The 18,359-nt window shown below is 37.9% G+C and overlaps 1 protein-coding gene across 1 annotated transcript; it reads left to right on the top strand.

Annotated features, from left to right (window-relative positions):
- The first annotated feature begins 15,002 nt into the window (after positions 1-15,002).
- LOC118741919 (C-type lectin mannose-binding isoform-like) lies at positions 15,003-15,786 on the top strand. The gene is made up of 3 exons (XM_036473893.1): positions 15,003-15,272; positions 15,340-15,448; positions 15,530-15,786. The coding sequence occupies exons 1-3, from the start codon at positions 15,003-15,005 to the stop codon at positions 15,784-15,786; spliced, it is 636 nt and encodes a 211-aa protein (XP_036329786.1).
- The last annotated feature ends 2,573 nt before the right edge of the window (positions 15,787-18,359 follow it).

Raw genomic sequence — 18,359 nt, 5'->3', positions numbered from 1 at the left:
ACTGCTTTTTTGCTATTTTTCGAAAGTTCTTTTTTCCAGATCCTTCAGTCTGTCTTCACCGGATATTTTCTAGATTTTTTGACTTACTGAACATTTTTCGTGTTTTTGCAGATTTATTCAGAAGTTTTCCGGTTTTTTGGGGCTCGCTATTTTCCAAAATATTTCAAGACTTTTGGAGCTTTGCCAATTTTGTTTTCAAGTTCTGTTCACGAATTTTGTCAGTTTTCGAAATTTTCGCCAAACCTGCGGATCTTTTTAATTTTTAATTTTTTGAATTTAGGTATGGGTTATTCGAAATTTTTCGGGTCTTCCTGTTTTATTGTGGACCTTTTCGGGTTCTTTGAGGTTTTTTAACTTTTCTTTTCATAAAAGTTTAAGAATTAAAAAAGCTAAAAAACATTAAAAGCAGACGTTTTCGGCTTATCTTACTGGAGATGTTAAAAGTCTACACTTTACTAAAGCTCTGTCCATTTTACTATAAAATAAATGATTTAAAACCATAGTTAAAAAAAAAAAGTTTCCTACGGGGTCATCACCTTTAAGTGTTCGTCAGTACGTATGAGTAACTCATGATACAAAAAGAAGTTCGTTTCATTTAAACATTTTTGACAAAAAATAAGTTTTTGAAGTTTCATAAATTGTACAAAATTACGAGCTACCTTGCCACATTGATAGCAATCAAACAAAACATCGGAGGATTTAATGTTTTGCGTGGGAAATGTTCGGTTATTTGTACAATGATTTTTTGGTGGGGAGCGGAGAGGGAAGGGGTGTCACCTAAAACTGATTAGAAAGAGCACAGTATAAACTTTAAGAAAAGTTATCCTTCACCTTCCTGCCCCTTCTACGGGCACTCGGGGGCCCATTTCAAAATGGGGTAAAATCAGAATTTTCGCAAAGAAAAATTAAACTCGTCTAGGCTGTCAGCAGTATTTTTGCGCAAAACTCCGTTCCGCGTTGGTGGCCATCAGCGGTATTTTTGCGCAAAATCCATCTCCAAATTTGAAAAAAGTGCATAGGTTTCTTAAACCGGAATCTTTGTTTAAATTAAGGCATTATCCTTTGGATAGACAGGTATGGTAATTTTTTTTTTAATATGGCCACGCTTTTGGACACGATAACCTAAAATCATTGTATAAATAACCGAACCGTACCCAAACTGCAGTAGTTTTCGTCGTATGTGGCTAAATCTTGTCACAAATACATAGTTGCGTGCATATGTTTATTTATATATATTTTTTAGCAGCGCCACATCTTGTATCAGAAAATTCCGCTAACCCAAAAATTGGTACTGTTACAAGTTGCAGGGAATCATTTTAACATGACCTCCTCCCTCTTTCACGGATAATGATACATCGTTTAGAGGTTTAAAAATATTTTGCATCAGCAATTTGTCATCAAACTGCGAAAAACTTTATTTTCGAACCTTTGCTCAGGTGCACTAGACTTTTCTTTTACGGCCCGATTCTGTGCACTTGATAAATAAATTTTTTTTTTTACAATTTGGCAATTTTTTATTACTTATCAAGAAGAAGAAGAAAATTCTAGCACCGAAAACAAAAGCTCTTTTCTTAATAAATTATCAATATTGGAAATGCTATTGACAAGCGTTTACAAATTGAAATTTCATACGGAAATTATAAAATTTATATGTACACTGCCGGAAAGAAGTATTGGCACAGCGAATTTTGCGCAATATATGCACCAATTTCTATTCTAAGTAATATTTTTCCGCTAATTTTTTATAAAAATACGGTTCATTCTACAACAAAAAACATAAAAATATAGTTTCTAAAGTTTGTGCAAACTCGCGAAATTCAATGAATTTTCCTGCAAATTTTCAACTTTTTAATCAGATTTTTCCGAATTTTTTTCGGGTATGCGGTTTTGTAGCCCATTAAATTGTAGTATAACAAATGCAAGTTTGGAGTTCGTTAAAAATCGCACAGATTTTTGAGAATTTTTTTGTTAAAAGTGTTTTGCATTTTTTCCATATAAAGTATTTTCGATTTTTTTTTTATACTCAAAAAAATTATAAAAAATCTGATTAAAAAGTTGAAAATTTTCTGAATTTTCGCGAATTTTGCACAAAGTTTAGAAATTATATTTTTATGTTTTTTGTTGTAGAATGACCCATATTTGTAAAAAATTGGCGGAAAAATATTATAATAAAAATATATGCAATATTGTAAAAAGCAGCTGTGCCAATACTTTTTGCCCGCAGTGTATGTATATTAAAAAATTTGTTTCTATCATTTAAATACTGCATATGCCGGCATTTGAACCTGCAACACATAGAATATACTCGGCTACGGCAGTCAAAAGCTTTTTGCTTTTAAATTTATATCTTTCATGCCCGCGGGACTCGGGGGCGCACGCTGGCAAATAAAAATTCACCAACCTATATCGAAATGCATCCATTTTTTCATAGATAAATGCAGAAATGTTTATTACAGAAGTTGTTTTTAAAAATTTTCGTCCAAGAGGCACAGAAATTGCTTAAAAGTTAAATTTTTCATAAAAAAGTTATTGAAAAGCAAAAAAAATATATTTTTCTAACGCAAATAATTTCATTGTATAGTTTAATGTTTTTTAAATCTGCACCCAAAAAAATATTTTCATTCAGACACTTTCAAAGAAAAATAAAAATTTCCAAAACACTGCAAAAATTTTCAATTGTTGATAAAAAAAATACTATTTGGAATTTTGCAACAAAATTTACACAGTGTACTTTACTACAAATCTCGGCGCTGCCTGATTATCATTGAAAAATACTAATCTTAGTAAATTTGGGGCCCACTTGAGGAAGCCTTACCCATGTGACAATGAAATAAGTTCCACTCATGTGGAAATCGTAGTTTTTTATAAATATTGACACAGAATGCGATGGGAGGCTTTTACTTGTTAAAAATCTTGATACAATTTCTTTACAAATAATTTCTATTTCTTTCTTTTTCAAGAAAAAAAATGTTGCTGCTAGATTAATTAGCATGATTTTAGTGAAATGTCATAAACTTGTTAAAAGTGAAGTGGTCGGCAACAGCAACGACTGTTATTAAATGAAACTACCTTTTATTTTTGTATCATAGAGTAACTGTGAGAATAAGTAAGTCTAGAGCCATACCAAAACAGGGGTTCTTCTAGGAAATATAAAAGATTTAACAAGTGTTTCCTTATCGTAGTTAATTTTGAACACATATGTATGTATAAATGTATTGATGCCTCGAGCATACTAGGAAAAAGTTGCTTAGGAAAGTAAATTAGACTACTGGCGTTCAAGTGTCAAGCAGATAAGGTAACAAATATTATTTTATTTACACATTTTATATTGAACGGATTTAAAAGCTAAGAAAAAACAACTTTCCGCTTATGTATTTTCATAATACATTTACATAATTCGTTTTTAACTATCTAAATAATAGTTGTGCACCCTTTTTTCAATTAATGGACCACCCTATTAAATCATTGATAGTTTTGCAGTACTAATTTATAGGTCTTGAGGCTGACGGCTGTGGAATCGTCGTGGGAGGAGCAGTGCTACCATTTTAGTTATTTTTCGGTGAGGTTTGGATCTTTTATTCGGGTTTAGCCGAAATAATTTTGTTTGGCGTCTAGCTTTTTTATAGCTTTTTCTTAAAATTATTTAGCTTTTTTATTTTTGCTCAAATTATTAACTGCAAATCTAAATAGTGTTAAAATGTTTAGTGCCATTTTTAGTATTAGGTACGTAATAAAGACAAAGACAAATGCTGTCATGATATTTCACTTCGGCGAGCCCTCATTTAACAAAATATACCCTCCGAATATGTATGCAAATATTCAAATTCAACTGCCCAAACGCACCCCTTGTAAAATTCATCGGGGCTCGAAATAGTACGCTTTGTGGCAAGGGAATTTTCCCGGTTACACTCATTTGGTTATCAGGCCACATTGATACTTGCCGGCTAAAGAGTGGGAGTACTTTCTCTTTGGTAAGCTTATTGGGAGGATACTAAAGTGTTGATTTTCACGCAATGTGGCAAAATATCACACCGAATCGTAACTGTTTACAGAACACCTTATCATGGAACTAAATTGAGTTCTCAAAAGAGTCGAAGTATTCAGGGGTAACTCAGAACAAAAGGCTCAATTGGAACTCGAATGCTAACAACACGGCTATAATGGCCGTCAGGTACTTTGCGGTAAAACTTGGGTAATATCTTGGTCCTTCAATATGGTCGTAAAACCCGGAGCTATGCATACCTGTTCAACGGATGCCCTTGGTGTCATTACAGGCATTCCTCAATTGTCTATTCGGATTGAAAAAGTGGCCTGCTTCCCAATTCGATTAGAATAAAAATGGGAAGACCTTCGGGGTTATATTGAGGTTTTTAAGCCATTCCTTCTACAAATCCTACAAGGTCATAATTCTGACTGATTGAAGATGGACGACGGGAGTACTATGGGTACTTGGACCAAGATTGCAGAAAACTCTGCCACTGGGCACATACCCAACCACATTCCAGGCGGAGGTCTTCGCAGTCGAAGTCTGGGTTCCTGAGTGCCTTTCTAGAAGGACAAATGGGTCCAGAATAAATATTATATCGAGTGGTAAGGCAGTGTTAAAGGCCTTAGACTTTTTTAAAATGACATCAAGGCTTGTGGACCACCTGGGAGCCCACAATAGCGTAACGCTGTGATGTGTTCCCGGACGAAAAGGGTTTGAAGGCAACGAAAGGGCAAACTGTCTCGCAAAACATGTAGCCCAAATACGTTTGGATGGTCCCGAACCTTTCTGCGGTACACCTTAACGATACACTGCAGAACTGCTTAGGAGCTGGGTAGAATCTCAGGTTGCTGCCCACTGACGGAAGTCATAGGGAATGAGACGATCAAAGTGATGTATTACTCCTTCCTGGTGTAACTCCGAAAGAGTTCTCAGTCGGGATCCTGCCAGCTTAGGTACCATTTGAAAAAAATGGAGCATTCTGTAGAGACGGGCGGCAGGTTTCGTAGGCTTGTGGAGGAAACCCCCGAGCATATTCTGCCCACGTATCGTGAATAGCAGTCTGATACACCTCGGGGAACTATTGTCTTCTTGGCTGGTAGATAGTTTGGCGCGTGGTTCGCATTACGTCGAACCTGCGTCCTGTGAAGGGAGTATTCAGAAGCATATTCAGCGACTCCCCAGCCGACTCGGTCCATCAGCCATCTGACCTTTATATATACATAGGTATGTTGGCTCGGAATGCCCTTTACTGAAGAACAAACCAAGACCGCCAATAGCCTTTTACTAGCCCGAGGGGAAGTGAGAGCAAAAGTGATGTTGAAAATATCTGCTGGGGAGCATATACCAGATATTAGCCGTACTTTTATCTGATGAATACATTTCAATGAGGTTTGCCTCTTTCACCAAAAGCGACATTCTGCTGTTACCACCTACAAAGGCATCATTAGTAATTTGACTAGGCCTCCTCAAAGAAACTTTAGTTAAGGGAGCCCGCCATTCGTCGAGCTTTCGCAGAACGTGAAAATAATTAAGTCGAAAAGATCCTTGTAATAAGTATGCCTATGCCTTAGTGAGAATGTATAGGAATAATTTCACTCTCAAGCTTACATCATAATACTAGAAATTAATAATATGCTGAGTGCTTTAAAATAACTTTGCGATAAGGAATCTAAGGAAATATGTACTTAAGTCTCTATATTAAAAAAATATTAATAATATCAACATGAATTTGCAATATTCATGTGTTCTGCACCTAGCTATCTTTGCGACATTTTAGTTATTTGTTAACATCTGAAAAAGTAAGTTCTCGAAAGTTTTATAAAAGAAAATCGTCAAAAATCCAAATGTCACGTTTAGTAACTGATAAGCCGTAACGTAAATTATATGGTAAACTATCACTCCAAAAACAAATCAATTCTCTGCTATCTAAAACTATTGCACGATCAGATACTCTGATAACACTGGTCAACAGCGGTTTTGTTGCCAAGTAGCTATAATCCCTTTCTAACTAAGAATATTATCCTGATTTCATAAATGGAAAACATTTTTGTTTCCTAGGTTTTGTTTTACCGATTTTAACTCGTATAATAAAACACAAATTTGTATAAAAAACGGCATTTATTATGGCAAATATTACGTATATAAATCCTTTCTTCTTCGCGACTTTCGTGAATTAGGTTTAGTGGAACAATCACGTTGCATCAATCAGCCATCAGTTGTCAATTTCATCGGCCTTGGAAACTCTCTTCCAATTGTTGGGTCCTGGTGAAATAGCGCCCTCTGTTCTTCGCTATGGGATCCAAGATTTTCCGGAAATCGGTCAAGATGACTGTGTAGGTACTGTTAATGGACATATTACATCCTAAACTTTTAAAAACCGCCAGCATGTCAGTTACTATTTCGGAGTAGTTTCGTGACTTGTAATTTTCCAGCAAGTTTTTAGTAACTTTAACAAATGAGGTCTACGCAGCACGTTCCATATCGTTATTTGAATATCCCTATTTGTGGGCCATCGGAAATTCCTACTTTAAATGCAAATGGGGCTACATAATTTTATGTAATTTTAAGATATTCTGTTAGAACCATTTACAGAATAAGGTCTTACACATCTGAGCAAAAAAAAATTTATTCCGATTGAATCTACTATAGAAAGCCACTTTTGTACCAAGAGTGAAAAGGCCTTATCTTTTAAACCAGAAGCCAATACTTCTGCAGTTTCTTTAGAGAGTTCTAAAGCCCTAGTCAAACCATTTAATTCTTATTGGCTAAAAGTTTTGGCTTTGTATACGCTAGTACTTCGAAATTGCTCTTACTTCTCATTTCATTGAAGATTTCGTAGAATGTGATGTAATGTGGAACGATTGTCCGTCATCCCGTGTCAAATTTGGTTTGGAGACACAAGGGATGACGGAAAGTCGTTCCACATCACACTACTACCCTGTCGGAAACACCAACAACCAAAATGAGAATTTCTTAAAATGATATATCACATAGGGAACAAAATTTTGGTGTTGGTACTTTCGTTGAATGTGGTCAGGTGTTTCCAGCCGAATCTGCGTCTCAATAAATATATGTATATATTTGTTTAATATTAACATCACGCCAATTAAGACGGCACAACTAATAGTCGTCAATGTGATTTTCCCTTCTTTCCGTTGCTGCTTTCACCACTGAACTACTATCTCAACTACTATCTCAAGAGTTGACCGAACATTTTGCATTTGGGGTAGGTTCGGTAGGTTTTCGCAACTTTTAACTTCGTAACGTACCCATAAGTTTTTCAAAATACGCACACCAATGTGTTAATCAAAACTGCCGTTAATTTCAAAGCTACACATAAGAAAACAAATCTCTTTGGTGTTGTCGATTCAAACCAAAAAAAAAAAAAAAAATTAAATTGTTGACCTGTGTATTTGATAAAAAAAAGGTATTAAAAATAACAGCAATGACTATCTGATAAGCCCAAATATGAATTATTTGGCAAACTAGCACTTTTATAGTTTCATACAAATTTTGTTAGTACTATTTTATGTACTCAAGAGATACATATGGGTCATTCCATACAATATTTACACCTCAATATTTTTTTCGGGTGAAATATATATTTTGTTACATTCTTTACCGAAAAAAGGAAGACCCAACTTTTTTTATTTTGTCACGATATTCGAAAATCTCGAAAAAAATTACCGAAATTTTGAACTGATACATTCAGGGGAAGCAATATGATAAGTAATAGGGAAATGCACAAAATAGGGGTCTTCAGACCACAGTCTTTGCTTTGTTAGTAGGCAGTTTTACGTATATTTTGTTGTTGTAAACTCACGAAAGCGCCAAGTAACGAAACTTATCAATTTTTGTTGTAGTTGGTAAAATGGCAAACAGCTATTTGGCATTAAAATTTAAATGAAATTGAAGGCGATGTACACTGCAAAGCTTATGTCCAAGAGCCGACATCGATTTCAGAGCAGGGGCCATTCGGAGTCGGTATGGAGCCCAGTACGGAGAAAGTACTTCCACTGTCTTTGCCTGGTCAGTCAGCCGCACTGGATGACCATCCAACCCGACTGAGCGGGTCGCGTGACAAATAATAAACTAGTTTCATCCAGTAGTGCCTTGCGCTTTCCTCCATACAGAGTGGGCCTTCGACAACACATCAGAAGTACGGATCTGTCGGGCACTAGAAAAAAAGGAAAGTACAGCCGACTATCCGCAGATGGGGGGTAGCTAATCTGGTTCAAATGTGAATTGCTGAAACTGAAATTGGAGACAGTGGGGTACAGTTAAAAACAACAAAGGATGTCCTGCAAAGCTTAGGAGTGAACGGATAAGGTCGCATCCGGTGTCAGGGATATACGGATAACACAGTCATATTTAATTACTAGAGGCAAGTTCGAGAGCACAAAGGCAGAGTGGGTCCTAATGTTGCCTGGATTAGAAACCTCCCGGACATGTGAAACATAAGGTGAATGGGTTCGCAGTCCTACCAAAATCTGTGAAAAATGCAGTTAAAAAAAGTGGTGGTTAGGGCCTTTGTGAATTAAGGTAACGATATACTCACTCCCTCCAGAAATTCTTCTAGACTTTCGTACGATTGTAGGACTGAACGAGGTGTTCTGATAAGTAGAGGGCACAATAGATCTTAAAGCCGGGATGCACACCTCTTATTAGTTATATATTTTATCTAGGACGTCCGCTGTGGCTTAGTGGCATCGGTTCGACACCTAGTGAGAGCAACTTTTAAATTTGAAAAAAAAAAAGTGGTTTCTCATAGCGGTCAGCCCTCGGCTGGCATTGGCAAACCTCCGAGTCTATTTCTGCATTGAAAACACTTCTCATAAATCCAATTTTCATTCGGAGGCGTCGTAGAATTGTACATAGGTGCCTCACAGCTAAAAATTGAAAGAAAAGTTCGTTGTAGGCGCCAAATATTTATTTTTTTTATTTGTTATCTAGTGCTTAGTACAGTCAAATTAGGATCAAAAATTGGCCAACTGAAGATTTGTCGCATGGTGTTCAACTCCTTTTGAGTAAATATTGCGCGACTACATAGTTGTACGGAATGTAACTTTATTTGTAGGACTCGGGGGAACTAAGCAATCACCGCTATTTCGGAACGTTTGTCCGGAAAAATACCTGAGATCCGAGTAAGATGGATCTACCATGTACCGTAAGTTACGCAAAACAAGTTTTACATTCTCTTCCATATAAAAAATATGAAGCATACTACCTGAATACATACCTTATATGGAAAACAAAATGCGTAAAACCGTCAGAAGAAAATTATTAAAAATCAACTCACTTTATTACACTAAAATTGAATGGACTATTATAAAACACAACATGTAACACATACATAATTACATATCACAAAGGCTCTAACGCAACACTTTTTTCGAAACAGCTTCTTCACAGATTTTGGTAGAATCTACACCTTCAGTAGAAAGCAGTAGAAAGTACATCTTCAGTAAACATTTTAAAGACTTAGTTCCAAAAACAACGGAGTTACGTGACACTTTTTAAAAAACTCTAACTGTTTTTCTACTCATTTCATATTGTTTTTTGCTTCTCCTGTAAAATAAAAACTTTGTTGGTTAGGGCCTTTGTGAATTAAGGCATCCACACATACATATGTGCGATTCTGTCGGTGCGAATCTGTTCCGACAAATATTACAACAATGCCGATCATATTTTTAAATGAGGAACCACACACTTATGCGATTTTGCCGCAGCGATTTATTCGAACATTCACAGTTCTTCTTTTCGTCGTGCCAAAATCGCAGACTGCCGCGTTTTGACAACGAAAAAGGTGAATAGAAGGATTTTACATTATTAAAACAAAATTTAACGTAAGAAAACAAAAAATATTTGATGTAGTAAAGAATTTTAATTTTTGTTGAAATTTTTTGAAATTTAAATTGACAGTTTTTACTGCGATAAAATCGCACAGATGTGTGCGTACTGGCGTTTTCGAAGCAGTAACGTCTGTAGCATCAAAAACGGTGCGGATACGTTGCGACAGAATCGCGTAGGTGTGTGGATACCTTTAAGGTGTCGATATGTAGATATGTGCATGCATACATACAAACATTTGTATGCCAGAGGCATATGTATTTGAACACACACGAAATTAAATCTGTAAGCGATGAAATGCACAGTTTTCAAAAGAAGACCAAATAATAAACGTATGTACTATGAATGTATGTAAGTACGTTTATCTTAACACAACCCCTAAAAGAACGCAGCGTTCTCTAACTTATACTCAAATTTTTAACGGAATTCTGACACTGCTTTATCGGCATAATTCTGCTGCGCGCCATCTGTTTGTGATATCTTGGAATACTGGTGTGTGGATTGCATTCCACAAGTTATAATAAACAGAGAACGTAAATCTGTTTACGCTCTCTAGATTTACGTTGTCTATAATTTTCCAGAGAACCTTTAAGGCAGAGAACGTATATAAATTTATATAAATTTATATACGTTCTCTGTTTATGGGTTTACGTGCAAGCCGATTTGCTTGCTAAAAATTATGATATAATAAAAATAAAATAAAATGAAATTAAATTAAATAAAACAAAGTTATATAAAAAAATAAAATAAATAATACGTAACGAAAAATAAAATACAAAATACAAAAAAATAAAAAAAAAACAAAATAAAATAAAATGAAATAAATTAAAGGCGCATACGCGTGATAAAAGTGAAACATCTTAAAAAAAGGCTAGAGTACCAGATATCTACCCGTAATATTTGATATGTAAACATTTGTATATGCCACGGCGAAACCTTATGCGATTCAGTTACATACATATGTAGATTAGTTTAGAAATTAAACATTAATTTCATTTTGCTAATTTTTAATTTATTCATTTATTTCCATTTAACGATCCGGTAAAACTATCTTATATGAATTCGCCTTGTTATCATCCTCACATACCCAAAAAACATTTAGGTTTGAGACCAACTTGAGGTTAAGTTGAGAACTAAGGTATTTCTTTAATCTCTAACGTTGTTTGTCAACAGTATCTCAAGTCGACGGGAGAGTTGGAGGAGGTGTCTACTGTCCGGAAATTTCAATCGATGTTATGGTCAGACTATTAGGGAGGGTTGGCTGCTATAAATGAGGCCGCCAACCGTTTGTCGTTTTGGGCCGAGAACAAAAAACTTCGCCACTTGCCGCTCTCTTTCGCAGAGTTGCGCCAGTTGTTCATCCCAAGTGCGGACAGGCCCTTCTGCACTTGTTTCTTCCATTGTGTTCGTGGGCGCCCTTGTTTTCGTTGCCCACCAATTTGTGCGGAGTCGAAGAATCTTTGCACCGGAGCGTCATCATCCATTCGTACAGCATGTCCAAGCCAACGAAATCGTTGTAGTTTTATGCGCTTATCATCTTTGTTAGACATCGTCGAGAGAGGACTCTATTTTTCATTTACCTACCGGTCTCAAAGTACCACCTTTTGTTGACTAGAAGGGTAAATATCTACTCTGCCAAGGCAAGCAGTAATCAGAGCGCTGGGGTCGCTAATGATACGATCAAAACTGCTCGGGGATGCCTGACCTCTCCCTCAACTGCCTCGGAATACTTCCAAGTCCAGTCCTGATTGGAATTCCAGGACATAGTAACATCGCTGGAAATTGCAGGTGCGATGAATTGGCTAGGCAGGGCACCCTCGCGGTCATCACCTCGGACAGGGAGGGCATAGCAGTTCTGTTGGTAACCTAAAGCCTGCTCCTGGACAGATGGGCTCACAGTCGGTTCTGGCCGGTTGTTGACCGCCAGCGGCCAAGACAGCTTCTCCAGTTTCCTAAGTGCCAGCCTCCGATTCTTGCAGGTGTACTGATTGGACATTGGCCTTTATGAACCCATGCGGTGCGACCTAATATCCTCACTAATCCGTACTGCCGCAGCAGGTTGGAAGAGGAGGTGGAATCGTCTCAGAACTTCCTTCTCAGCTGGCCGGAATTCGCGAAAAGCTCTCCGTAGTGGACATCAGCTGCTTGCGGAACTTTGAGCACCCCGCACCCTGTTGTTTTTAGTTACTGGTAGTGGTTTGAGCTGCGCACTTTCCTAGTCGTTTTGCCTCCCGGCTGGCAATAGCAAGTGCATCTCTGGGAAGATTATTTTTTATAAAAAAAACCATCTGTCTGTCGAATTCGGCGAAAGCAATTCCAATTCGCTTTAAGTGACAAAACAATGAGTCTATATTTGATTCGAAGTATAACCACCCAATTTCATAGTAACATTCGTATGAAGGAAAACTAGTTTTATAAAATTCGATTTACCTATTTTATTCTACAACATCTCAAATTATTCTCGTTCACAAATAAAGTTGTAACTATTAAAGCAGTAATCATCACCCCATTGCAAAGAATTCTTAAGCAATTTCACACAATACTCTCCACCCCTGTATCTATTCGGTTGTCCAAATGCCCAATTCGTATGTGTAAACGAAGGTCCATCATAGTCCCAGCGAAATTTTCTCAGTTCAGCGAAATTATTGCCGGCTATCCAATAATCGTTGTAGTGAAGATCTGTGATTAAAAAAAAAAACCCAAATTAGTGTACCGAAATTCGTACGAGTATTTGAAAAATTTCTTGTTGTTTTACTAAAAAAATTCAAATAATTCTCCACTTCAAATTGTTTCTTTGCCGTTTCGATCCGTAGCAGTCGCCAATTATTTTGCTCACAATAAGCATAGGCTGCATACCAATTCAACTGTGAGAGTACAGCAATTATTTTTTTTATTATTATTTTTTTAAGTTTTCCAGGGAATTTCATTTTCAAAATAGTCTCACCTTAACCAAGGTGACAATATATTTATCTGAGAGCGCTTTCGGTACCCTTCCTTTTAAAACATATTCAGTTACTTCTTCTTTGATATTATCCGCTGTTGTTGGATTTGGAAAATCTGTTGTGCTTTCCTTCTCAGCAGTAATAGTCACTACGATAATCACTACGGAATCGTCTCCAATAAAATGACTATTTTAATTAGTATTGATGACAGTTATGACTGCAAAGCTTCAAAACGTGGTCTTAATGAAAAATATTGCAACTAGTTAACATCTACACACATTAGGTTGGCTCAAAAACGCATGTGAAAAAGTAAGGTCGGAATTTATTACTCTTACCTCCAAGGATTCTTTTATACCGAAAAAATATACTCCTATTTTTTATTTTGAAATCAAAAAAAACGCTTAAAGTTTTCCATGTATTTTATATGGGGAAAAACAACTTTTGGTAGAAATTGTAGAGTATTCTTGAAAATCAATATTTTCCAATCGGAAAACTCTGTTTCTCTTCAGTTCCAATAATATTACCAATAATATTACCCAATTGGTTATTCGAAACACGAAGCGCGCCCATTGCTTTCACAGCCGCCCCCATTTTCGGCCACCGGTGTATCACCATTGCAACTTGGTTCAGTGGCTCTTTCTCTGCCGTAAACACTGCTTGGCTTACCATGACCACATCCTTGTGGCACTTCCTCTAAGACTGCAGTACTGGTTGTCGAAACCAACCTTAAGTGGCACTTTCCTGTCGCGATATGTCAGCATCATTCCCTTCGGGTCAATCTTCATGCCTTGGCCAAGTAAAAAGGCCACGCCGATGATGACTTCATCTACAATGCCTACAACTATAAACTTGATGTACGAAGCCACACCCCCCATTATGACCTCGAATGGTACTTCTCCTAACACTAGAGTGTGCTTACCAGTTGCAGTCCGCAACTTTTCTCCTGGTAGTGGCTTCACATACAAAGTGGCCAAATCCCTGCGAATAATGGAATGTGACGCTCCAGTATCCACTATCAGCACTCGGCGCTTGCTGCTGGCTCGTTTTGGTTTAACGACTGACTGGAGCTGGGATCGTCTTCATCAGCTTTACGCTTGCGTCCTGCTGAATTGTTCGCATGCGACGTGGCCTGGCTTTCCACATTGAAAACATTGGCCAGAGCCATATTTTTTCGCGCCCAGCAGCTTGACTATCTCCTTCAAGATTTTATTTGTCTCGTCCGGTGTCTCCACTTCCACTCGATGGGCTTTGTAGGCTGGTCTACTTAGGAGCCCCGCCGTTTCACGTGTCTGAACATATGAGACTATTTCAGAAAATGTTGGCTTTGAATTTGCATACGCCTCTCACTTGGCATACATGTTCCGACTTCCGCCGATGAGCCTCTGTATTTTTATCCTTTGGAGGTGCTCACCCGATGCGTCTCCAATTGCCAAACGAGCCAATCTCTCGATCTCGGAGGCGAATTCCTGTAGAGACTCCCAGTTCCATCTGGTAAATTTGCTTCCTGTGCCCGCTACCATAACGTCTTTCCACGGCCTCCATCAATGCATCGTAGTTGTCTCTTTCACGGTCGGCAAGAGTTTGCAAGACTTCCGCTGCAGGTCCTTTTAACGCATCAAATAACGCAGCGGACTTATCTTCCATGCTCCACCTATTGTCTTTAGACGTTTTATCGAACTGGAGCTTAAAGACCTGGAAAGGAAACGTGCCTTCGAAGGGTGGAGTTTTACCTTGGGACCTTCCAACTCCCTTACCTTAGTCTCGACTTTGTCCTGTTTCTCCTTAATAGTAATTATCGCTTTTAACTAGATTTACCTGAAGCGCTGACATGCGTGTTTCCTGTGCTTGCGTCTGCGATGAAATCTGCAAAATTATAATTTTATTGTTTTTTTCGCAAGTTACCAACTTACCGTGCTGTGAAAGCGAGAAATCGATGGCTAAATTTTGCGGGGTAAAAACTTCCCTATTCGAGTGAGTCATTGGCCTCGGAACGCGGAATGCAAGTAGAAATTAATTAGCTAAAATGTGTTTAGCTCTTGAGAAACAAAAAGTTTTACAAGTATCATAAAAAATAAGAAGTTATTACATTGTGACAAAATTTATTTTTAGCGATAACTGAGTTTTTTTTTAATTACATAAGTAAATGCCTCTAGCGGTTGCTATAAAAGCTCAGCAACTTACCGAACTATTTCAAAACGAGAGATTTCCATTGTTGTGCAATAATGAAAGTGTTAAGAAAAATTGTGTTCGCGTTGGTGCTCATCTTTATCATAGTTGCAACTGCAGTTGGACAGAATACTGAATCATATTCATCGGAGATTGATATCGATGATGACTCACCCTATGCAATAAGCACCGATACATCAACCGATATCAATGATGACTTTTCCGATTTAATAGGCAGTGCTGAGCAAACGGGTGTTAGCAAGGAAAATGTTAGAGCAGCGCCTCCGTATCTCCTCAATGATAATTACATTGTTACATTAGCAAAGGTAAATAGGAACAAAATAATTATAAACAAATTTTTTTTCAAGTAAAAAAAATCTCTGCACCTTATAGTTAAACTGGCATGCAGCTCACGCATTTTGCGACCAAAATAACTGGAGTTTGCTGCGTATAGAAACACCCATGCAGCAATTTGAAGTGCAGACTTACTTGAATTTTTTTAGTAAGATGCTGACTGAAATACAAAAATATCAAATAAATATTCGTATATTAATAACTACACGATTGTTTTTGTTTTCCACAGATCTCCAGGGCAATGATTTTTGGATAGCCGGCAACAATTTCGCTGATTTGCGGAACTTTCGCTGGGACTATGATGGACCTTCATTCAGATATTCAAACTGGGCATTTGGACAACCTGAAAATTACAGAAATGGTGAGCATTGTGTGAAATTGCTTAAGAACTCTCTGCAATGGGGTGATGATTCTTGCGACAATACTTATCACTTCATTTGTCAAAGATATAATAATACCAATATAACACCGAAAACGCCTCATTGATTAGTGTTGATTTGATAAGATAATTATCCTATATAATACCAGTCTTATGTACCTATTTTGCTAGTTTCTTTAAAGGTCAATAAAAACTTTTTTCCTTATAACGAAATTTACATGTTTCTATAATGTATGCACATTAGGGTGGTCGGAATTTTTATGCTCTCAATCCCTTGGATTGTTCTATACCGAAAAAAATATACCCTTATTTTTTATTGTGAAATCAAAAAATATTTAGAAGTCGCCGTAGAAGCACCCAAAGTTTTCCATGTATTTTATATGGGGAAAAAACAACTTTTCGTAGAAATGGTATAGAATAGTTAAAAATCAATATTTTTCTACCAGAAAACTCTTTTTATCTTTATCAATAATAATACCCAATTGTTTATTTAACCATTTTTCCATTGCAACTATAATGTATAGGTCCGCTAAAACCCCAAAAAAAAACCGGAAAAGGCAATGGGGTGACCAATAAAAAATCGTAAGTATTAAAAACTGGTTAAATTAACAATTGGGTATTATTATTGAAAGTCTCCGGAAGAGAACCAGAGTTTTCCGATCGAAAAATATTGACTTTCAAGAATTCTATACCATTTCTACGAAAAGATTTATTTTTCCCATATTAAAATACATGGAAAATTTGAGTGCTTTGAGCGCCCTACGATATACGTATAACGATAACTCGAATTCAATAGCTCCATAAATTCCCATATCGAATGGCGAATTTCGATAACTCGATATAAGCTGATAGTTCGATAAATTGTATAAATAAGGCATAAATAAATAAATAATTAGTGATAACTTGATAAACTCATATAATTTTAGAAGTTTTGATAAACCGATATACCCTGAATATTCCAAAAACTTCGATTCCATTCTTTTCTTTCTTTCTTTTTTTGGCGCTGTAACCGCCTAAGCGATTTTGGCCGAGTTCAGCAAAGCACGCCAGTCGTTTCTCCTCTGTGCCAACTGACGCCAATTGGAAACGCCAAGTAAAGCCAAGTCCTTCTCCACCTGATCTTTCCATCGCAGTGGGGGCCTCCCTCTTCCTCTGCTACCACCAGCGGGTTCCGAGTTGAATACTTTCAGAGCTGGAGCGTCGGTGTCCATTCGAACGACATGGCCAAGCCAGCGGAGCCGCTGTATTTTAATTCGCTGCACTATGTCCATATCGTTGTAAAGCTCATACAGCTCATCGTTCCATCGTCTGCGGTACTCGCCGTCGCCAACGCGTAAAGGACCGTAAATCTTCCGCAAAATCTTTCTCTCAAACACCCCAAGAGCCTCCTCATCGGATGTTGTCATTGTCCATGCTTCTGCGCCATATACCAGCACGGGCATGATGAGTGACTTATAGAGCGCGGTTTTCGTACGTCGAGAGAGGACTTTACTCCTGAATTGCCTACTCAGTCCAAAGTAGCACTTGTTGGCAAGAGTGATTCTACGTTGGATTTCAATGCTGACATTATTATCGGTGTTAATGCTGGTTCCCAAGTAAACGAAATTCTCTACTTTCTCGAAATTGTAACTGTCAACAGTGACGTGGGTGCCAAGGCGCGAATGTGCTGACTGTTTGTTTGATGACAGGAGATACTTCGTCTTGTCCTCGTTTACCACCAGACCCATGCGCTTTGCTTCCCTATCCAACTTGGAAAAGGCAGAACAGACTTCGCGGTTTTTGTTACCGATGATGTCGATGTCATCGGCATAAGCCAGCAATTGCACGCTCTTGTAGTAAATTGTTCCTGAGCGGTTCAGTTCTGCAGCTCTTATTATCTTCTCCAACATCAGATTAAAGAAGTCACATGAAAGGGAGTCGCCCTGTCTGAAACCCCGTTTTGTGGCGAACGGCTTGGAGAGGTCTTTTCCAATTCTGACGGAGCTGGTGGTATTGCTCAACGTCATTTTACACAGCCGTATGAGTTTTGAGGGGATGCCAAATTCAGACATAGCGGCGTATAGGCAACTCCTTTTAGTGCTGTCAAAAGCGGCTTTAAAGTCGACAAATAGGTGGTGAGTGTCGATCCTTTTCTCGCGGGTCTTTTCCAAGATTTGGCGTATTGTGAATACCTGGTCTATGGTGGATTTGCCAGGTCTAAAGCCACACTGATAAGGCCCAATCAGTTCATTGACGGTGGGCTTCAGTCTTTCACACAATACGCTCGATAAGACCTTGTAACCTATGCTTAGAAGGCTGATCCCGCGGTAGTTGGCGCGAATGGCGGGGTCACCTTTCTTGTGGATTGGGCAGAGCACACTTAAATTCCAGTCGTCGGGCATGCGTTCATCTGACCATATTCTGCACAAGAGTTGATGCATGCACCTTATCAACTCCTCGCCGCCGTACTTGAATAGCTCAGCTGGCAGGCTGTCAGCTCCAGCGGCTTTGTTGTTTTTCAGCCGCGTTATTGCTATACGTACCTCGTCATAGTCAGGCGGTGGAACGTCGACTCCGTCATCATCGACTGCGGGCTCGGGTTCTTCTTCTCCACAACTTTCTGTGCTGCTGCCATTTAGTAGGGCGGAAAAGTGTTCCCTCCATAATTTAAGTACGCTCTGGACATCAGTTACTAGGTCGC

The sequence above is a fragment of the Rhagoletis pomonella genome, unplaced genomic scaffold, assembly GCF_013731165.1.
Source record: "Rhagoletis pomonella isolate Grant_MI unplaced genomic scaffold, Rhpom_1.0 Rhpom_scaffold_00006, whole genome shotgun sequence".
Classification (NCBI taxonomy): domain Eukaryota; kingdom Metazoa; phylum Arthropoda; class Insecta; order Diptera; family Tephritidae; genus Rhagoletis; species Rhagoletis pomonella.
Note: the sequence above shows the minus strand (reverse complement) of the source record. Positions and strands in the feature narration are given on the sequence as shown.